At 63.4% G+C, this 20,602-nt stretch overlaps 2 protein-coding genes across 3 annotated transcripts in view; both read right to left on the reverse strand.

Moving 5' to 3' along the window:
* Positions 1-10,728, reverse strand: part of DDC (dopa decarboxylase) — a 37,485-nt gene extending 26,757 nt beyond the window's left edge. The window contains exon 1 of one of the 2 annotated variants that reach the window (XM_090286999.1): positions 10,667-10,728. The gene's annotated coding sequence lies outside the window, so the exon portion shown is untranslated. Of the gene's footprint in view, positions 1-9,564; positions 9,851-10,666 lie in introns of those variants that run through there. The other variant, XM_090286998.1, reaches the window with a different exon arrangement.
* Positions 10,729-12,066: 1,338 nt separating this feature from the next.
* The window catches only part of GRB10 (growth factor receptor bound protein 10), a 49,615-nt gene continuing 41,079 nt past the window's right edge, over positions 12,067-20,602 (reverse strand). The window contains exons 14-15 of the mRNA XM_090287000.1: positions 16,776-16,869; positions 12,067-14,772 (exon numbers count right to left, since the gene is read on the reverse strand). Of these exons, the coding sequence (XP_090143126.1) occupies positions 14,626-14,772; positions 16,776-16,869 (241 nt within the window). The 3' untranslated portion in view covers positions 12,067-14,625. The remainder of the gene's footprint in view (positions 14,773-16,775; positions 16,870-20,602) is intronic.

Raw genomic sequence — 20,602 nt, forward strand, 5'->3', positions numbered from 1 at the left:
TCCCGACGGCCGCGGGAACAGGGTGGCAGACGCCGAAGGGACCGTTTCAGGTTCTTCGAGGTCCATTATCCTGTCGGTGTTTTGGGTCCATTTTTCACCTGGCGAATGCAGCCGACAGCCATTCGGGTCTAAGAGAACCGTCTGAGTTGTGGCCACAGCGAACGGAAGCGTCACCGCTCGTGCCTGAGGTTCCCCGCACCTGCGTCTCATCGACCAGGCCGTGGAAGGCACCGCCTCTCACTCCGGACTTCCCGGCCCGAGGCGGAGCCCGTGGCGCTCAGGACCGCGAACCACAGGGCTCGGACGCGGGGCGCGGGCCGGGGTAACTCCAGCTGCGGGGGACCTCGGCTGAAACAAGCCCGTTCACAGGGCCGCCCTGGCCGTCGCAGGAGCTCGGGGGGACGGCCCTGGTGACAGCTGTTCCCGAAAACGCGGGCGTTTCTGAGTGCTTTGTTTTACGGCAACGACGTGTAAAAGGAAGAGCATTTACCGTATAATTTCTTTAGAACAAATTTTTATAGAGACATATTTTTATTAATCTTTTATTTGTTTATTTTTATAGGAAGGGGAAGGGAGGGAGAAAGAGGGAGAGAAACATCAATCTGTTGCCTGTCGTGCGCCCCCAACTGGGGGCCTGACCGCACCCCAGGCTGCGCCCTGACTGGGGAGGCCGGTGCTCAGTCCACTGAGCCATGCCAGCCTGGGCCAGAGACACATATTTTCAGTGTTTTAAAATTCTATGGCCAAATTTACCCTCAAAACTTCTTTTTTAAACCAAAGTCCCGTCCCACGGTGGAGCACTCAGAATGGCCGTTTTGCCGCGTAACCACCAACGGTGGGGGCGAGCCTTCCCCTTGGGGTTTGCCCTGACAGGCCTTCCTGACCTTGGTCCACGCTGACCGGCACCTTCGACAGTTCCCCGCGCTCCGTGGTCACGCGTTGTTCCTTTACAAACCGCTTGTTCGCTGAGTTCCTTCCCCCCGTTGTGATGTAAGTGCAGAAAGTGACGCCTTCCCGCCGCTACGGCTGTGACCCATCATGCGGACATGCCCTTCGTTCCTGTTGGACTGAACCTTGCATACAAGCTCATCCTGACCCACGAGAATTTCAGTCCATATAGGAGCCAAGGCTCATGGCCTTTCCCTTCGCCACTGGCCCCTTGCCAGGGACTGTTCCCAACGCCTTCAGGTATCCGAGCGCCTCTCTCTGCGTGAGCGAGGGGCAGCCCACGCCACGCGCAGGGGAGGCCGGCGGATGGGCCTGGTGACGGTCGGAAAGATGCCTGTTTCCGGGAGCAGCAGCTGCCTCGAGAAACAACAGATGGACCCATGCTCGCCCGCCCCCGCCCTCCCCAGCGCAATATCCCGGTCAGAGTGCGAGATAAGACCTGCTTATTGCTTCAGCGTCGCCGCTGTTGACTTGCTGGTGATTTTCCACACAGACCTTCCTAGGAGGCTCTCCCTGCCAACCCCCGAGAATCCAGCGTTCACTGCGCATCTGTTTGACATTTGCCCCGAGACGGGCAAATATTGGCTGGGAGAGGGAGACGGTCATAAAGGCCGGGCTGCTCCCCCCGCCCGGCCCCGAGCGGCCTCTGTTGACACTGCCTGGGGCAGCGCTGGCACCAGCCTCACCCCCCCCCGCTTAACAAGTACCCTGTCCGCATGGCCCGGGGCTGACACCGTCCTGCCCCTGGCCCCTGGGCTCGGCATCTGGTCACGTCAGGATGGCCCAGCACAGCCCAGCCCTGTGCCTGCTTCCTGAGAGGCTGCAGGAGGGGCGGTCCAGAGGGTTCCAGGGAGGAGCCCCGGTGGTCCGAGACCCTTTGGGTGTGGCCACCAGCCTCTTGTGGGTCGGTTTTAATCCCCACCCAAGGCTGTGTTTGCTGATTTCAGAAAAAGAGAAAGAAGGACAGGACTGTCAGTGCAAGAGAGAAACACCGACGGGCTGCCTCCTGTGCACACCCGGGCCGGGGGTCAAGCCCACAGCCCTCTGGTGTCCGCGACGACGCTCCAGGCCACGGAGCTGCCGCCAGGGCTCCCGGGCTTGTTCTGATCGTTCGCAGGCTTGCTGGCCGCTGACACACATGCTAAGTCCGTCAGTTTCTCGAGTATTCGGTGTTCGCTAGAGTCTGAAGGGTTAGAAAAGAACTTAGAGAATTTTGGGTTTTTTTGAGGCAAGTTAACAGACTGTTGCCCTTAGCATTAGAAACGTCTCATGGCTGGAAACTTCCTTATGGTCTTCGGCGGGAGCTTGAGTGCTGCTGGGCTTGCTGAGAAAGCAGCTGTTTCGGGAGCCCGGCCGGTCAGCCCTGCGCCTGGGCCGGCCCCCCTGAGCCCCAGGAGGGAGAGAGGCTGAGGCCTCCTGGCCCGGGGGCAGACATGTTCTTGGAGTCACAGACTCCGGTTCCTCTCCCCTGGAACAGCGGGGAAAGATTGCAAATGCTTTTCTTTTATCAAGATAGGCGAGGAAAGCCAGGAAGGGCCGGAGGCTGCCCGCAGCAGCCCAGGGTCCGTTGTGAGGCAGTGGCCTTAGGGCGGGCGTAGACTTGCAGGGAGCAGGGGCTGGTGCATGGCTGGGCGGACGCCGGAGCGGGGACTCTGGCCTCGGGGCCGAAGGGGCCCCACTGGAGCCACTAGTAATTGAGCCAGGGGCCTCACACTGGCTTACGTCGTAGACCTCGCCCTTACCGCTTTCTTCCGCTCCTGCGGCCTGGGGTACATCGAGACATTCTGTTGAAATGGGGTCTTCGGGCTGGCGTGGGGGAGGGCTGACAGCCACGTGAACTAACGTGGGCCGAGCGCTCCGTGCGGCTGCCTCTCTTGTTGAGTCTGTGTCACAGCACCGTGGGGAAGCTCCCCCTTGTCACAGACGAGGAGACGGAGGCCGAGCAAGCTGACGGGAGCCCACGGCCCACCAGCGGGGCCAGGGCCGCCGCGGCCCCTGCGCTCAGGCTGCAGCAGCGCACACACAGCCGCTTTGGCCAGAACGCAGGGTGACAAACTGCAAAAAGTACTCGAGACCAGCCACTCGGGACACCAGCTTCTCCCTGAGCCCTCACAGCGGTGCCCTCGCTGTCCCGACGTCCTGTTGTTCTCACAAACGGAAGCCTTGGGCTGGGACAGCTCTCGGCCGGGGGCGTGTCGGGGCAGCGGGGCCACGGACCGCCCTTGCGCGATGACCATGATCCCGAGCTCCCCAGGGGATTCTAACCGGGGCTCCAGCTCGTTTACCTGTGGAGGTTCCCTGCATGTCTGTCAGCCCCCCCTCCACGCTCCAAGCCTAAGCTGGGCCAGCCTAGAGCTCGCTGTCCTGGCAGGAGGTCCAGCAAAGGCCCAACCGGATGGGCAGTGGCTTCTGCCTGGTCAAGGCCAAGCCCCAGAGAGCCTCCCGGTGCCCGGCCAGCCTGCTCTGGACGGGGGGTTCGCGCCACGCCTCCTGGCACCCTCAGGACTGCAGTCCAGCAGGACAGTGCCCTTCGTCTCTGCGGCCCCGGAGTGCCAAGGTCAGCGGACCCGGGTCCAGGGTAAAGGGGCTGAGTCCTCGCCCTGCGGGCAGAGGCGGTCCAGCTGTCGGCTGACCTCGTGGCCGCTCTGAGCCTCCGTTTTTCCCGTGGCCACGGGCAGCGAGGGGCCGCTGGTGGCAGGCACACCTGCCTGCAGTGCCCTCTGTGTCTGGCTGTCGTTGTTACTCAGTCAGAGGGCAAAGGGCAGCCGCCACTCCTCGGCAGCCGGGGCGCCTGGCAGACGTCAGGGGCGAGGGGCAGACACAACACAAATCCGGCTCCAGGGGACGGTCTGGCAGCAGAGGACAGGGTCCTCGTTCCTCACTCACCCCCACTGAACAGGCAGCCTTGACCCCGCGTTCTGCTGGCCACCAGCTCTGTACGGAAAGGGACCCTTAGGAAGCAGTGTCACGGCTTCCGCTGTGTCCCCGCGGGAAACGCTGCTATCCCCACCCGTGTGCCAGCAGCTGACGGTGACGGGATTAACGCTGACTGGGACATTCCTTACTCAGCAACAGCAGAAGGGACAGGGCGGCAGCAGCAGGGACCCTGTCGCAGTTACCCGACCACTCACGCGGCGGCCGTCATGGGGTGTGTGGGCCTGATTCCTTTGCCCACAGGGCCATTCACACCGTGTGGACCCCACTTCACCCGCAGAGCAGGGATGCCCCTGGGAGACCCACACACGGCGCGCGTCCCCCAGAGGTGTCCGCGGAGGCTGCAGGGCGGGGCGGGGCGTAGCCGTGAGGCAGTGACACAGCTACCCCATCCTGTCCCCCGTGCCCTCAGAGACCCCCTCACCGTGGGGCTGAGGTGTGTGTTTCTCAGTTCAATGGTGTGCTGCCCCATTTCTTTCCACAAAGGCACGAGTGATATGAACATGTCACCACCTGAGTACCCCGCCTCTGCGAGCTTTTATCAGTCATCCCATGAGTGTCGACAGAACCGAACGCTTAATGAACTCGGCTACGCTGAAGATTAACTTAAAATGATTCAAATCGCATCCGTCCCCTTCCCCTTCGCTGCACGGAAGCGTCTGCGTGGAAACCACCCGCTCGTGGGGGTTCGCTGTCCTCCCCCGTCTCACTTTCTGGCAGCGCCATCCCAGGGGACGTTGTTCTTAGTGGGAAGCATCTCTCCTCCCGCCTCACACTTTCTCCTGTGACTCCTGTCCCCCTTCTCCTCCTCCTCTTGAAGTCACATTAGCAGTGCGCGGAAGGTCACAGCCACCTGCCTCTCCCGTAGACCCGAGACCATAACATGATGTTCTGGTTGGCTGCTTCCTTTCATAACAGCGGCCCCTTCCGGTGGCTGGGTCACGGGCTGATTTATGGTCTGTTAGGTCACCTGCGGTGCTGAGTCCGTGCAGGGAGCTCTGACACACTCTGTGGGAGTGTCTGTGTTTTGCACAGTTCAGTTCAGTGACAAATTCTGGCTCCTGGACTCGCTGTGACTCTCCACTGCTCCCCGGGCACAGGGCTGGCCCGTCACCGAGGGGCTCAGAAGCCTGTGTTGGTGGCCCCCCCAAGTCAAATCCTGAGACCCCACGGGCCTTCGGTTCTTCCATCCCATGGCCCAGAGACTGACCCGCATGCTCACAGACGGGACTTCAGCCACATGCTCAACACCCGGCCGGCAGGGCACGTGCTGCCGCCGCCCACACAGGCTCAGGGCGCTGCGGGCCCTTCCGGTGCTGCAGCTGACCTCCGCCCCGGACACCTGTGGCCAGGCACCCGTGACCACCTGCACTGTCTTCCTTCTGTGTCCTCACGGGGCCTGAGGACTCAGAGCCCACACACCCCAGAGGGGGCTCCAGCCTGGGCGTGGGTTGGGGCACCGCCTGCCACCAAGAGTGTGGTTGGGGTCCTGCCCCTTCCCCACTGAGAGGCTGAGCACAGCCTCCGGCCGTGGATGCCCAGGAGAAGCACCTGTCTCCGCTCCCCAAAACCGAACAAACGCTGAGAGGTCACTGCAGGTCTCAGTAGGCACAGAGCTCTGCCAAGCAGCACAGGGGCCCCCTTGGGACACGCGGCAACAGCTCGGGAGGCAGGGCTGTGTCAGCCCACAGGGCTCCCTGCGGCTCCGCACGGGGCTCGGGGGGCCCGCACGGCCAGGTCGGTTCCCTCTGGCCAGGGTCCCTTGCCACCATTCACAGGACCCAGCCCCCATGGGGAGCATGGCGGGGACAGGAGCCCTTCCTCCAAGGCCGTGTCTACCCTGTGCCCCCAGACCCCCAGCGCTGGGCTCCAGGCGTCCAGGCATGCCCACCCATGGGAGCTGCACGCAGAGACTGCAGACCGCGGGAGCTGCCCTTCCCCGGAGCCCCACCCTGACCACCAGCTTAGACGCAGCTCCCGAGGGGACAGGGCAAGGCTTCCACGAACACCATCGTGCAGAGGGGCAGCAGCTGGAAATGCACTTCCCGGCTAGGTCTCTGGATTGTGGAGGTCTAGGGGTGGGTTTCTTTCCATTGTGTTGCCCCCCCCAGGCTGTGGGCGGAGGCACCACGTGCCCGGAGAGGGGGCAAGACCGAGGCGGCAGGATGCTCTGGCTAAGCCGGGCAGGCACCCCCCAGTGCGCCTACATCTGGATTGTTCCAGGACATCCATGACTCTGGGGGGGACTTCGCGGGCTGTCCCTGGGCGGGACGAGTCTGTTTCTCCCTGGTGCCCCTGAAGCCCACGGAGGGCTAGCTGTTCAGCTGCCGTGGTCTGCTCTGCTCTTGCTCCTTCAGAGGGAAAATGTCTGACGGGAGCGACGAGCCGGCTGTAAGGAGCCCAGCTCTCGGAGCGTTGGAGAGAAATAGGACTGAGGGGAGAAGCCAGGCCAGCTGCGCGCACAGACTCCCCTGGGGATGGGGAGAACAGAAAACCCGGCAGCAGGTCCCCCCCATTCCCCGGCCATTACAAACACCAGCCCCGTCTCACCAGCACCCTGTGGGGCCACCCTGGGCTCTCGCTGCGAAGAGGGCTGCACCCCACGCAAACCGGGCTGCGCGCCCCCCTTTCCAGCCCGTGTCCCGGCCCCCGCCTCCCATTACCACGGGCACCAGGAAGCAGTGGGAAAGCAGCGTCCACTCACTCCTCTGTCCTCTCGTGGCTCAGAGCACGGGCCTGACGGGCGGCTTAGAGGGGACAGCCGAAAGCAGGCGACTAGGGCCACACCGGCTTCCTCAGAAAGTTCCCGTAGCCTCCCCATTGCCACGGAAACCAGCCCAGTGGGGGTCCCCAGCCCCAGGGCAGAGCCCCGGGAGCCAGCTGCCCAGTCCGCCCCGGGCTGCCAGGACAAAGAGCGGTACTCACGGCCCGGCCTCGCTGGCTGTGTCCTGCCTCCCTCCTCTCCTTGGTGACAGCTAAAGGCACGGAGGATGTGATTCTGTGATTGCCATCTAGGCAGATCGTGTCCGCCTCCCAAAGCCAATCACAGCAGCGGCTCGTCTGCTTACTTACCGGCAGCGTCTCCCCTCGGCCGCCTCCTGCCCCACCCAGGACGTGAAGGCCAGGCAGGGCAGGGCAGGGCCGAGGGGCAGCAGAGCCTGCGGGCACTGGGGGGCAGGGGGCCGAGGGTCGGGGGTCCTGGGCTCCCAGCTCACTGCGCGGGACCCAGACTCGGCCGGGTCTGCCGGAGACTCTGGGCAACCTCTGAGCAAGCCACCCTCTGGGGTCTGCCCCGGGGGCGACAAAGGGCCAGTCACGCACCCGCTCTGCAACCATGCCGGGCCACACGCTGCGTCTGCTCCTCCATCCTCCCTTCGGGTGCTACCAGGACCCCAGCCCGGGGGCACGGAGGCGAAGCGTGCCACGGTCCCTGTTCCCGGCCAGGGAGAAGCAGGGGCAGGTGGGCACCCAGACCCAGTCCCATCTGACCCAAAGCCCCGTTCCCTCACCCCGGACGCCGCCAGTGTTCACAGCAATTTCCTCAGAGAGCGGGTGGGCATCCCCCCCTCCTGGGCGGGGCGGGCAGTGCAGGACAAGGTGAGCACTGAGCCCCGTGAACCTGGGAAGGGGCCTAGGGAGAGCTGCCCCAGGCCGGGAGTGGCAGGCAGGGTCTTATGCTCCCACCGCATGCCACGCACCCACACGCACCATGCACACGCACCCCCACATATGTGCACACACTCTCGGGCCTGGGGCTGTCAGGAGCCAGGAATGCCACCTGCAGAGCTGTCCAGTGGCATCTCTTCCCAGAGTCCGTGCCTTTGGGGTGGAGGCCGCCGGGGCCTGAGCGGGCCAGGGGCTGGGGCCTCGGCTGGGGCTGCTCCATGGCAGGGGGGCTGCTGGCAGAGGCCTGGCATGTGCGCAGAGCTGGGGGTGGGGGGGCTGGGCCCAGGCCCTGGGACAGCGAGGCAGGTGGGCCGGCACTGTGCTCCGAGCAACGGCTGGTCCCACAAACACTCATGGGCACCAACGTGCCGCAGTCTGCACGTGTGAAAACGACTCCAGCTTCCCTCCGGGAGCCATGGGGGCTGCGGGGGCAAGAGCGGGAGGTAGTGGACAGGCCTGAGGTCGGGCGGTGAGGCAGAAACAGAAAGATGGGGAGCAGTGGGGTGGGTGAGGAAGGCAGGCTCCCGAAGAGAACCTGCCCGCCCACCTGGGGGACTGCGGGTCAGCTGCCGTGCTGAAGACAGGCCAGGGCTCACGGCAGGACAGGACGGCAGGGCTGAGCTTCAGCGAGGGCGTGCCGGGCTCACAGGAGGAAACCGGCTTAGAGGGGGTGTGGAGGACCGCACGTCTATGAGAGTGGGTGCCCGCTGCTGGGCAGGACGCCCTCAGTGCAAACATCTGCACCTCCCTCACACGGACGAACTGATGCCAGACTTGGTAATCAAACCCCAACCCAGACGGTGGACTCTAAAGTAAATACAAATAGAAAAGCAAAAGCCTCAAGAAAGGAAAAAATGCCAGGAGTCTTTGCTCCACACTTATCAAGACAGGCGAAGCTGTGAAAATGTCCTGTTTCTTTTATTTTTTTTAAAGATTTCATTTATGTATTTTTAGGGAGAGGGGAAGAGAGGGAGAATGAGAGGCAGAGGAACATCCGTGTGAGAGAGAAACATCGACCGGTTGCCTCTCCCACACCCCAACCAGGACCGAACCTGCAACCTGGACGTGGGCCCTGACCGGGAGTCGAACCTGAGACCTTTCGCTTAGTGGGATGATGCCCAGCCCAGGGAGCCATGCCAGTCAGGGCAAAGCGTGCTGTTTGTGATGCAAGGACACACACGTGACCAATGAGCCAGGAGAGTGTGCCCGGAAGAGGAAAACCCCACAAAGAAAGAAAAACCAACACATGTGGAATAAGCTCAGGAAAGGAAGACGGAGCAGCAAGTGGCGTGGGGACGCTGGTCGGCACACGGGAAGTGTGGCATTTAACTGGTTCCCCCTCCTGGCAGATTAAACCCTGAACAGAAAGGCAGCGCTTTCAGGACAGCAGAGAAGTCGATGCTCATGGCCTCGGAGGAGAACTCTTACGTGATCCCCTTTCCCAGCTGCCCACGCTGAGCGATTTCACTGAGTTATTGGTAAGAATATCTGTCCTTCCAACCACATAAACTAGCAAGACAGCCGCACAGCACGGGAGGCTACTGACGATGCGCAGTGCTAATGATGGGGTCCATGACAGCGTGGGAAGACCTTTTCCTAAGGAAAAGCCATCTCGGTAGAAATACGTACACACTTTTATCAAACGTGGAAGCAAAAGGTCTCATAGATATGGGATGGAGGTAAGGGGAGTATTAACATTCATGAATCACCTCTCCTAGGCCAGGTATTTTCCAGACACCATGCAATTTAATCCTTACGCTTTCAGGAAGCCCCCATTTCACAGAGGAAGAAACGGAGGCTCAGGGGGACCCAGCGCCCAGCTGCGTGGTGCAGTGGGAGAGAGGAGCCGAGTGCAGGTCTGTCTGTCTGTCCCGGCTGTGCTGTCAGGCCCACACCCACCTCACCCGACAGGTGACAGCAGGGACCCTGCACCGCACCCTCAGCCTTGCCGCGCCTCCACCTGGCGGCGTGACGGACAGCGGGAAACTCCAGCGTCCCCTCCAGCTGGTGACTTACCGTCAGGCGGAGGTTCTGTATCGTGAAGGGACAGGTCAAGGTGGAGGTGTTGCCAGTCACAGTCTGATCAAAGGCCAGGGCAGAGCCTTCCCTGCTGGGACTTAGTGTTCCTGACGGCCGAGGGGGTCCGGCTTTGGGGATCGGGCCGCGGGAAGCGGGTGGGCTCGCCGCTTGGGCAGCTTCAGACCTGCACGCTCCCCGGGCTGTGAGCTTTCGGCCTCGTGTGCTGGTTAAACATTAATTTGTGGCAGCGGTAAACCCTCGCCCCCAGTGAGCCGTGCGCCCATCTGCACTGAGCAGCGTCCTGCAGAGCGCTGGAGCCACGTCCTCAGCTCTGGGGACGGCGTGTGGACTCCCACGCCCCTGCTTTGCTGAGACGCGAGGCTTTCTGTGACGCGGACTGGAGCTCGTAGGAAACCCCTGGGAGGTGACGCCCTCGGCATCTGGATGGGGCCCTCGGGCACACGCACGTCAAACCTGCAGCGTGATTTCAAGCGCACCCCCTCCCCCGGGCTTGTTAAAGGAAAGCACACACCTAAGGCAGCGTGCTGCCCGGGGGGCGGCCGGCCAGGTCACCAGCCCGTGGCTGCTGGCCCGGGGTCTGGTCCAGGGGCCCCACGGCCCCGTGGTCACCGAGAGCTGCCTGCAGCCGAGACACCGGCCTCCGCATCACCCATCCAAGACCGTGGGCCGGTCCCATCTCAGCAAGACCCTGCCACGGCCACAGCAGCCCTGGGGGCTCAGCTCCCGCTTTCAGGGCGACCAGGCGTGACTCTCCGCCCGGCAGCTCTGTGACACTGCAGTGACAGCCCATGCCCTTTGAGCCCAGTGGCTTCAGGCACATGACCCTTGGACCCCACGCCCCAGAGTGCTTGAGCTGCAGGGCCGTGAGCCAGTCCTGCCTCCGAAGAGAGAGGGCAGCTGAGCCCCACACATCTGCCCCCGGGGACCAACTTCTCACCCCTAATGTTTGGCTGTTGAGTCTGGGTTGTAAGTGCCAGGGTCCCAGGTGGTCCCTAGGGGGAGAAATCCGACAGGCAGGTCAGGACCAAAGCCACCTGACCCTGCAGGGTGCCCCCCGCGACTCGTTTCAGGTCCTCACCTCCGAATCCTTCCCGAAGTGCTCCCTGCTGGGTGCAGAGTGAAGCCGCGACAAGAACTCAGAAGTGTGGAGGGCTGTCCTGAAGCCCATGGAATGCACGGTTCTCTCCAGGTCTGACGTCGACCTTTGAGGTCAAGTTCAGCCCAGGTCAGACCAGTGCCTGCCAGGAGCTGAGCTTGGACTTGGCCGTGACTGGCGATAGTGGCTCAGGGCCACCTGCGGGGCAGGGTAGGAAACCGCTTACGAGGCAGGTGTTGTCATCCGGGAAGGGACCACAGAGGCCTCTGTACAAAGTCCCACCGGGACTGTTCCAGAGTGTGTGGTGCAGGCGTGTGTGTTCCCCTGGAATGGGCGGCTTGCTTTCAGCCAAGTGACACCCTGACTCTTCCCGCCAATCAGGTCGGGCCCAGATTTGTGCCTGAAAGCTGAGGTCACTTCTGTAGCCCGTGTTGCGAGGCCACGGGAGGTCTCCTCAGTCATCAGTGCGTTCTTCTACAGTGCCCACGCTTTGCTAAAGACCCCGGGCTTTCCCCGAACGAGGGAGGTTTAAAAGCTGTTTGGGGGAGCGGTGCTCTGCTGGAATGAAAGCCCGGCAGAACGACGGCTGGGCGGGGGGCTGCTGAGCACCTGAGGCAGCGAGAGCCTACGGCCCTGTCTGGGAGTGAGTGGCTGTGGGCAGGGGCACCACGGTGGAGTGGACCTGACGGGTCAGCCTGGGAAGGGAGACATGGAGATGGAGCTGGGGCTTGGGCTGGGCGCTGCTCAGGGGCCACCGCGGGGGAGCTGCCAGACACAGGACTTTCCTGACAACAGGTGACGGTAAGCTCCCAGGTGCCACCGAGGAGCTCCTGCTGGTGGGGGGGGGGGGCGGCCCAGCGGGAGGGGGTACATCAGGCCGCAGGCCACCTCCAGGAGCAGAGACGCGAGGCAGCACCTCTCCTGACCTTGCTGCCCTTCCTTGTTTGACTGGAGAACCGGTGTGCCTGCCACTAGAACTGTCCCGCTGGAGCAGGACGAATGCCACAGACTCGTCCAATGGGCACCTCTACGGGCCTCTTGAGGTGTTTGCTAACCCCGAGTGGAGACCTGACCCCCTCTGCCGCCCTCCGGGGCCCGTGTTCCTGCTATGTGGTTGCGGGAGGACGTGCCCGTCCCCGCGGGTCCTCTCCAGCTCTTCCACGAGCGCAAAGCAGCACATGGTGAGCATTCTGGACCATCACGAAGGTTTTCCTTTAAAAATACTTTTCTTGATTTTGGAGGGAGAGAGAAACATGGACTGGCTGCCTCCGGTACATGCCCCGACTGGGGACTGAACCTGCAGCCTAGGCGTGTGCCCTGACCAGGAATCGAACCTCAGCGGCTGGCCCGTCGAAGTACAGAAGCAGACACTACACGCAATAGAAAATGAAGAACACTGTATTAATGTTTATTTCAAATTACAAGAAACAGATTATCAGTCCCTTATTGGTACAAAAATACCTGAAAGTTCACGATTAGGTTCATGAGCGAAGGAGCTACATACAAAGAGGAGCAAAGCACATAGAATACAGTTTTGTCTCCTAAGTGAACAACGTCTGCACCCCCTGAAAACGCATACACGTGGGGCCACCCGCGGTCACTGCGGCTCGTTGGACATCGCACGCTACCACGAGCAAGTCCCGCCCCCAGAGGGGAGCCGATTGGTCACAGTGTCAGGTGTTACGTGCAGAAAAAGCAGACAAAACGTCTAGACTGAGGCACATATTTCTTCGAGGCGTAGCAAACGGGAAGTGTCCTGCAAGTCTCAGCCCTCAGGGCAGGCGCGCCCGGAGCCGGCCTCTTCCTTCTCTGTAGTCCAGGCTGCTGCCCGGGGCTGTCGTTCCGACAGGAGATCGCAGGCAGAGAAAGACGCAACAGGGCTCCGGACGACCCTGAGCTGTCCCGCTTACATTCATGTCATGTAGATACAAAAGGAGAAGTTGCATGTCCCTCAGCCCCGGCTGGCGGTGGGAGCCCGCCGCCCCTGGGGGCTGGCGGTGCCGGGGGGGCCCCCCCAGCCGGGTGGGGCCAGGCATGCACTGGGCCGCGTCTAAGCTCGCCAATGACTCACTGTGGCCCGGGGGGTACACAAGGCCGGGCCACCCCAGCTACATAGGAGACGGAGTCAGAGTCGAGCTCTGCTGGCCTTCGTAAGGAAACGCGTGCTTCTGGACATGAACGGGCGCCAGGGCCGGGTGTTTGCGGGCCAGGCCTGAGGGCTCCTCTCACTGGAGGCCACTGGTCTATGTAAACAGGGAAGGAAACCGCAGCCAGGTGTCGGTGGTGGCCTTCAGGTGTCACATCCGGCCAGTGGAGAGAAGAATGTGTAAGAATGTTCCGAAGGGCCAATCCCTTCGGGGAGTTCAAGGCGCTCGCCGCCAGGGCTGGTGACTTGGGACTCGCCCGACGGTCAACTGTTCCAAAGATGAACGGGGTTCAACGGAAGACGACGTGATTGCGCGTCGATGGTTGGAAACGTCTTCCCGAAGCTTCTTCATCGGAATAACAGTCGTGGAAAACCACCAGAACGCGGCCTATGAAGCAAAAGTGTTTCCAAACCCGGGACTGGCTCACGGGAGCACCCCGGAGCTGTGTTTCCGGGGAGGCCGGCGGTGGGTGAGGTGCAGGCTGGTGGCGGCCGCTCAGAAGGGCGCATCGGACGGCGTCGGGCGGCAGAAGGGTGACTTAGGACAGAAAGTCACTTTCCCACAGCAGCCTGTGTGCTGTCAGAGACCGAGGTGAAGGCGTGAAGGTGGGGCCGCCCCTGGCCCGGCGGCTCAGCGCTGGGCAGGGCACCATGTGGCGGGCGCCCGGGCCAGGAGCCGTGTCCTGGCGACCGACTGGTCCGTGCCCACGACTGCTGTGGGGCACAAGCCAGCAGGGGGGGCCTCCCGCCGCTGCCCACACTGGCCTCTGGGGGTCAGCGGGGCAGGCAGGGGAGGGGGGAATCATGCCCAGACCTCAATTTCCGGGCTCTTTCAATGCTTCCATCTTCATTACTAGGGAAACCCGCAGCTCCTGCAGGCCACCAGCAGGGGACATCTTCTTAGAGCCTTGAACCCCCGAGGGAGGAACAGGCACGAGGGGACACAGGCCCCGGCAGGGGTTGGGCAGCGGTCCTTCCAGCGCGGGTGGACGTGCCTCGGGAGGCGGACGCTGGCGGACGAGGCGGCCGGCCTGTCAGGGAGGCCGCCTCTCCCGCCGGCGGCGCGAGTCAGCCTGCCGGGTGTGGGGCCGCGAGTGTTGGGGACATTGAGGCTCCTGAATTGTGGAAGATGACGTGACGCCCTAAGAACACAGCATGGACACCTGTGCTCAGGGAGGGGCCTCGCAGGCCGTGGCTGCCTGGCTGGTCTGCGAAATGTGGCAATGCCGACCGCAGGCGACACCTTTTTTTAAAAAAGCGTTTCAAGTATCTGGGGATGGCGGGGTGTTGGTTGTCTGGAAGCTGAGTCCACCCAGAGACTGCAGAGGGGGCCGCCCGGGGCTGCATGTGGCCTCCGCCATCCGCCGGCCCGCACCGTCTCTCCGCTGAGGGCGCTGAGGAGCCACGCCCCTGCCTCGAGGCTGAAAGGACACTGAGGACAGAGGAGTGCAAAGGGGGGGTCGGTACAAAAAGTAAACATCGCAGTTTTAATTGTCAAGGTTATTCCAGGGCAAGAGTTCACTTCCAATCACTTCTCTCCGAGTCCCTCGCAGCCCGGCCGAGACGGCCGCTCCAGGTCCTCCAACGCGCTTGCCCCGCCGTGCCCCAGTCTGGCCGCATGATCGCGGCCACACATCACTGCAAAGTCCAAGAGACAGTCAATCGTGGTGGTTGGCACCGAAGAAACCAATTTCGCTCTCAAGATACAGAATCCAAGTGTTTTCTCAACCATGCACAGGCATCCCGCGCCCCCCGGGGCCGACGCCATCCGGCCGTCGGCGGAGACGCCTCGCGGTCACAAGGCCACGCGGACGCAGTGGTGCTTCAGCTTGCAAGGCAGCACCCCCTTGTTCAGCTGGTAGAAGTCGACCAGCTGGATGAGGTCGGAGAACTTGGTGTTCCCATCGTCCAGGCTGAAGAACACCTGCCCGTCGTCCTCGCACTGAGAAGACACAAGAACACCCGCCAGGTTAGGGGTCGCCCCTGCGCGGGCAGCGCGGGACCGGGTGTGTGTGCGTGTGCGTGGTCACAGCCTGGCCCGCCCACGGGCTGGCTCCCGGGGTCTGCAGGGTGAGCCCGGAGGCGCTGGGACTGGGTGCTGCCCGGGCCCTGGGGCAGTGGTGGGAGGGGTCTGAGCTGCAGGCTGGCCCGGGAACCTGGAGTGCTCATGGGCAGCCTCCTGAAGCCCCCCAACACCCACTGCACCCCACCAGGAAGCAGATGATGGGTCACTGTAAAGGGTTAATAAGATCAGATAAGATCAGCGGCTTTCCTAGGTGCTGGGTTACCTGGGCGGCCATTTTTATTAAACGGAGGAACTCCCGAGGGTCTCCCAGAGGGAACCACAGAGCTGACCCCCCCACACACTGCGGGGTCAGGGGCATATGGCTGAAAACCCATGTGCAGCTTTTGACTCCCCCCCAAACTTAACTCCTAGTTGATCAACACGTATGTTGTACGCTACACACATTACACACTGTTTTCTTACAATAACCTAGAGGAAAGGAGATGTTAAGAAAATCACAAGGTAGAGAATATATTTACAGCATTTACTGAAAAGCGTCCACATGTAAGTGGACAGGAAAGTGCAAACCCATGTCGTCCAAGGTCAGCTTATTACTGTCCTGCCACACAGCGTGCGGCTGCGGCGGCGGCAGAGCGAGGCCAGGTGCGGGCAGCGCAGTCACCCTGCACCGGCCCCAGGGAGGCAGCTGGCTTCTCACCTCCGACAGCCAGTAAACTCAGAGCCACCGCGCGGCTCCGAAACCCCGGGCTCCGAGCAGCTCCCGGGGCCTGTTTCCGAGCGCAGAGCCGCGCCTGCCCGGGTCCGCCTGGCGCGTGCAGGGCGTGGGGCTGCTGGGGTCGGCACGACAGCCTCTGCTGCCATCAGCGCCGTCTCACCCCACACCCGGGACCGAGAAAGCGGCATCTGCGCCGGCACCACCGTGTGGCAAACCAAAGGGTTCCCGGGTCTGATCCCTGTTCTGTGGAACCCGGGCAGGACCGGACTCAGGCCCAGAGCCGGCCCCACCCTCCCAGGAGAAGAGGGTGCTCTCAGCTCACCATGGCGTCACGGGGGCCCCGCTTCTCCCGCCCCCGCCCGCTGTCCCTGCAGGACTCCTGGGACAGTGGGCCGGAGGCCCCGGGATCAAACCAGCTTGGAAAACCCCGGGCTAAGTGCGGGGAACGCAGCCTCAGAGCCGCCAGCCTTCTCAGAGTCTCCTGGCTAGTGGGGTGCCTGGCAGGGGAAACGGCCTTGCCGGCTCCCGGCAGAATGACCCTGGGCTTGGGTGGCACAGGAGATGGCTTGGGACAGTCACTGGCGCCAGTCGGTGTGCGGAATGGCTGACGTGCTGCCGTCTGTCTGCCCCCGGCTGACCGGGTCTGCGCTGGGGCCCCGCGGACACACGGCTCAGCCGCCTGCGGCACGGCGGACGGGGGCGCGGGACACGGCGGGGCCCACGGGGGCGCGCTGCAGTGAGGTGGCTGGGCCTGCTCCACGCCAGGCCATCTGCCGACCCCGGGACCAAGTGGGCGGAGTAAGGCGGCGCCTCTGCAGCCCGTGGCCCCGCGTGTGCCCGCAGCACCGCGCACAGCGGGCGGCCTGCCTGCGCTGCCTCGCCGGGCTCCCCGCCCCAGCAACCCGCCGCCCTGCGACCTGACCGCACTCCGCCGCCACCGCAGCTGCGAGCTGGCCGGGCGGGGCCCGCACAGGCGGCCATCTCCGCGTCGTACGAGGGAGCCGTCGGTCCCCTTTCACGGAAACTGCTGGGCCTGTCACGCCTGTGAGCTTGCAATCGTCGGATGCAGAAGGGTCTACAGTCTGGTTAGTTTGTGGCTGGAAAACCGCCCTCGGACTCCAGCCGAATGTTGCCCCAGTGAGTGGGCAGCGGCAGAGAACAAACCAGAGAGAGGCGGGGGCGGGGGGGCGGCCGCAGTACTCACGGGCAGGATCTGGAAGTTCTTAATCTTCTGGTGGTGGCACAGGGTGAGCACGAAGGCCCTCGGGTTGCTCTGGCTGTCACGGAGCAGGAAGAGCCTGGGGGCGGGAGACAGCGACGTGAGCTTCGAGGCCCGGACTCCGCACGCACGCCTGTGTGGGCAAAGCTGCACGCGTGCACACACGCACACGCCCCCGCTCCGGCTGATGCAGGCGGTGCCTCGGGGCGTCTGGTGGCGGCAGCACCTGCCCCGCCCAGACCGTGGCTTCTGACGTCCCTCCTCACTGAGAGAAGCCGGGGCTCCCTGGCGGCACCGTGGACTCCACGGCTCTGCCCCACCGAGCAAGGGGGCTCTCGAGGACCACAGCCCGAGGCCACGTGGCCAGATCGGGTCACCACCGTACGGAGCAGAAGGGACAGGTGGGAAACCGCAGAGTAAATCGGGGGCCGACGGGTCCAGGTGATGCCATAAGCAGATGCGCATGGAAGCTACCGGGGGGTGGGGGGCAAAGCCCCTCTGAGCAGAGACCACGCCTGGCGAGCATGCGACCCCCACCGACAAGGGAGAGGACCCCCCTGCAGACGCGAACGCCAGCAGGGGGCGCTGAGGACAGAGCGCTTTCACCGTCTCAAAGCGTCTAACCACCGCGACGCTACCACGGTGGGGTAAGTGGGGATTTCCAGTAGAGAACCGGGGGGATGGCACCTTCACCACGTAGCCCGGTCAGCCCCACCAGGAGGGGACAGTCCCCCTGAGCACTGACAGGAAGCCAGTCCCGAGGACAACTCGGCAGCGCTCGGCCCCAAACGTGGCACCTGGGCCGAATCCTGAGCCGACACACGCGCCCAGGCCAAGGCACATTCTAGAACAACTGGCTTCCACTCATGACCAGTGTCCACAGGGGACGAAGAAGCCCAGGGGAGGGTTCGGTCAGGGTCGCTGGTGAGGCGGGCACGTGGACATCAGTAACAGGACGGCACATGGCTGGTGGGAAGCGTGCCGCTCGGCAGGGCCTGCACGCGTACACACGCCCACGTCCCCGTGTGCGTGCACTCAGGTGGCCTGTGCGCTGGGGCCCGCGGCCGTCCTCCCCCCCGCCACCGCGGGAGCACCTGTGGCCCTGCCCCACTTGCTGCCACCTGCTGTCCTCAGCCTCGTCCCCTCTCTGCTGCCACCGTCTCTGACCTGCTCCCTTTCCTCAGATCTGCAGGGATCAGTGAAGATCAGGAATCCATCATCTACCCGGCCTGCTTTCCGGCACTTCCTCCCGAGACACGGGGCTTCTCTGAGGACAGTGTGCAGTCACAGCACTGCCCCGAGTGTCGGACTGAAAATGATGGCCTTGGTGACAGCCACTGCCCGGGAGGACACGCAGGCGGCCAACCCCACAGCGGTGCTGCCCCCGCCCTTCCTCAGCACCTGACGTCCACGGCACCACCCTGGGGAGCGCTCACACAGACGTGACTCACAAAGCCAGGACAGAGGGTATCGTCCCTGTGCCGGGCCCCGCAGAGGGTCAGCCGAGTGGCCGCTGGGCCTGAGCCCAGGATGTCCGGGGAAGCACCTTCCAGACACACGTCTCCTATGGACTCTGAGACCCCAGCGCTCCCCGGGGAGGCAGGAGCCGTGTTCACGCCGGGGCCTGGGGGCTCTCTCAGACACAGCCCCAAATCAGGGCTCCCGGAACCCTCACTTCTCAGCAGTCCGACGTCACCTGGCAAGCAAACCCCTCAGCTTCCTCAGAGCGAAGGCAGGGACAACCGGGTCAGCAGTGCCACCGTGGGAACACAGACTCTGGGCTCACTCCCGATAGAGCGCAGAGCTACCGACAGGTGTGTGGGGCGCTGGGGACCCACGACGTCCGTGACAGGGGCGGCTCCCTCCCGCAGGCCGGCAGCCGCAGGGGGACCCCGTGGCCAGTCGGGGGGAGTTCCCTTCAATGCTTCACAGGGGCTGCTCTGTGACAAAAGTGACATCTCCCGTAAGGGGCTTTGGATTAGCCGTGTCACCACCAGAGAAAGAAAATACAGTAAGACCCATTCTTCATATGCACGCCCGGGGCAAATAAGTTCCGAGTGCAGCTGGGACTGGAACAGACAGATGAAGCAACAAGGGGAGGGGGAGAGAGAGGGGGAGAGGGAGGGGGAGAGGGAGGGGGAGGAAGGAAGGGGGGAGAGGAAAAGAAACGATTCAAATCCTAGAAGGTAGCGTGAAGGCACCCCCTCTGTGGTCAGGAGTGGAAACCCCTCAACTCTAAAGGGGGTCAGGTCTAGAAGGACGGGGGGCAGAAACGATAAATGTGACCATGGGAAGACCCCCGGACAACCGGAAACGATACCGACCGCCAGCACAGACGCAGAGCGGAGGGCATGGCCGCAGCCCTCGGAGCAGGTGGAGGCTGAGTGTCAGGCGTCACTCTCGGGGTCCCCGGGGGCCCCGCGAGGCGCTGCCCAGCTGAGCAGAACCAGCGACGCTGCCCAACGCGATGCTAGGCCCCGTCCACTGTGCACTCCCCCTTTCGAGAACTCACCAGCAAAGGGGCACCAGCAAGGACAGGTAAGGACAGAGCCCGGAGGCCGTGGCCGGAGCCGGGAGCAGCACCTGCGTGCGTGCACACCGCCCTGCTCCGGGCAACCGCGCACGGGGCGAGCACAGCGCTCGGTCCTCACAGTGCACAGGGAGGGCGGAGCAGGAAAACAGGGCGTTCTGGCCGCGTTTCTACAAAGGGACAGCCCGCGGATAAACAACGGCTGCAGGAGTGGGCCCTGCCTGCGGGGGGGCGGGGGGGGCACACAGCCGGCTGAGAGCCTGCCCTGCTTCCAAACCCGAAGAGGCAGCCTCGCACCACCGAGAAACCACAACAGACGCGCCTACGAAAATCAGCGGGGGACTGAGGCGCAGCCACCCGGCTGTGTGCCAGTCCGGGGGCCTACGCGGAGACTCCCGGTCAGTGTTTTCAGGGTCCTCACGGTGAAAGGACTGCGGAGAAACGGGCTTCAGGAGCCCCGCGTCACTGGGCATGTTTTCGGGGTGTCAGGGGAAAGCCCATCAGCACCAGGGGGGCTGAGCCGACAGGCGACCCCAGGTCATTAGCGAGACCCCCAGCGTCAAGAGGCGAGGCAGACGGTGAGGCTGGAGGAGCACGCGCCCGCCTTCCGTGTGGGCTGGCGGCGTCCGTGTGCACCCACACGTGTTTTTCAGTTTAGAAAAGCATGTGTTCCAGCTCTGTGCACGGAGGGGACCTAAGGGGATGGCCCCCAGACACCGTTTCCCACGAGGAAGAACCAGGGTGCCCAGGAGAAACGTGGCACGCAGGCCTCAGGCACCCTGTCCCCACCAAAGTCACAGTGGCATTGGGTCCAGAGAACTCAGGGGCGGCCAGAAAGGTGTCCCCTTGGCCAACGAGATGGCCTTCTCGGCATCAAGAATACATCTTGCTTGAAACAAATCAGATACAGAACAATCTGCGGTAACAGGGACCTGAAGAGAGAGAAAAGCCTCACTTGTCAGGACCAAGGGCAGAGGGGCACCAAGTCCGTGTTCTGGAAACTGGGAACCCAGGCGTGAGGTCCGCTTTCCCAGGAACCTAACCTAAGATGAGGGAAACGATTTCAGCTAAGAAACGAAGGGGAAGCAGCCAGGAGACGACCCCTCTGTGCTTGATGAGATGTGGGTGCAGGGGAAACCGCTGGCGCGGAACCACGTGGCGGGCGGGGGTCGGGGGGGCACCTGAACCCGCCTGTGCCCGACACGGAGCAGGACCCCCGGGCCACACCCGCGGGCAGGGGTGCGCACCTCCGTCTCCCGGGAGCCCTGAGCCAGAGCAGGGT

Source organism: Furipterus horrens, unplaced genomic scaffold (assembly GCF_987537825.1).
Source record: "Furipterus horrens unplaced genomic scaffold, mFurHor1.1.pri manual_scaffold_9, whole genome shotgun sequence".
Lineage (NCBI taxonomy): Eukaryota > Metazoa > Chordata > Mammalia > Chiroptera > Furipteridae > Furipterus > Furipterus horrens.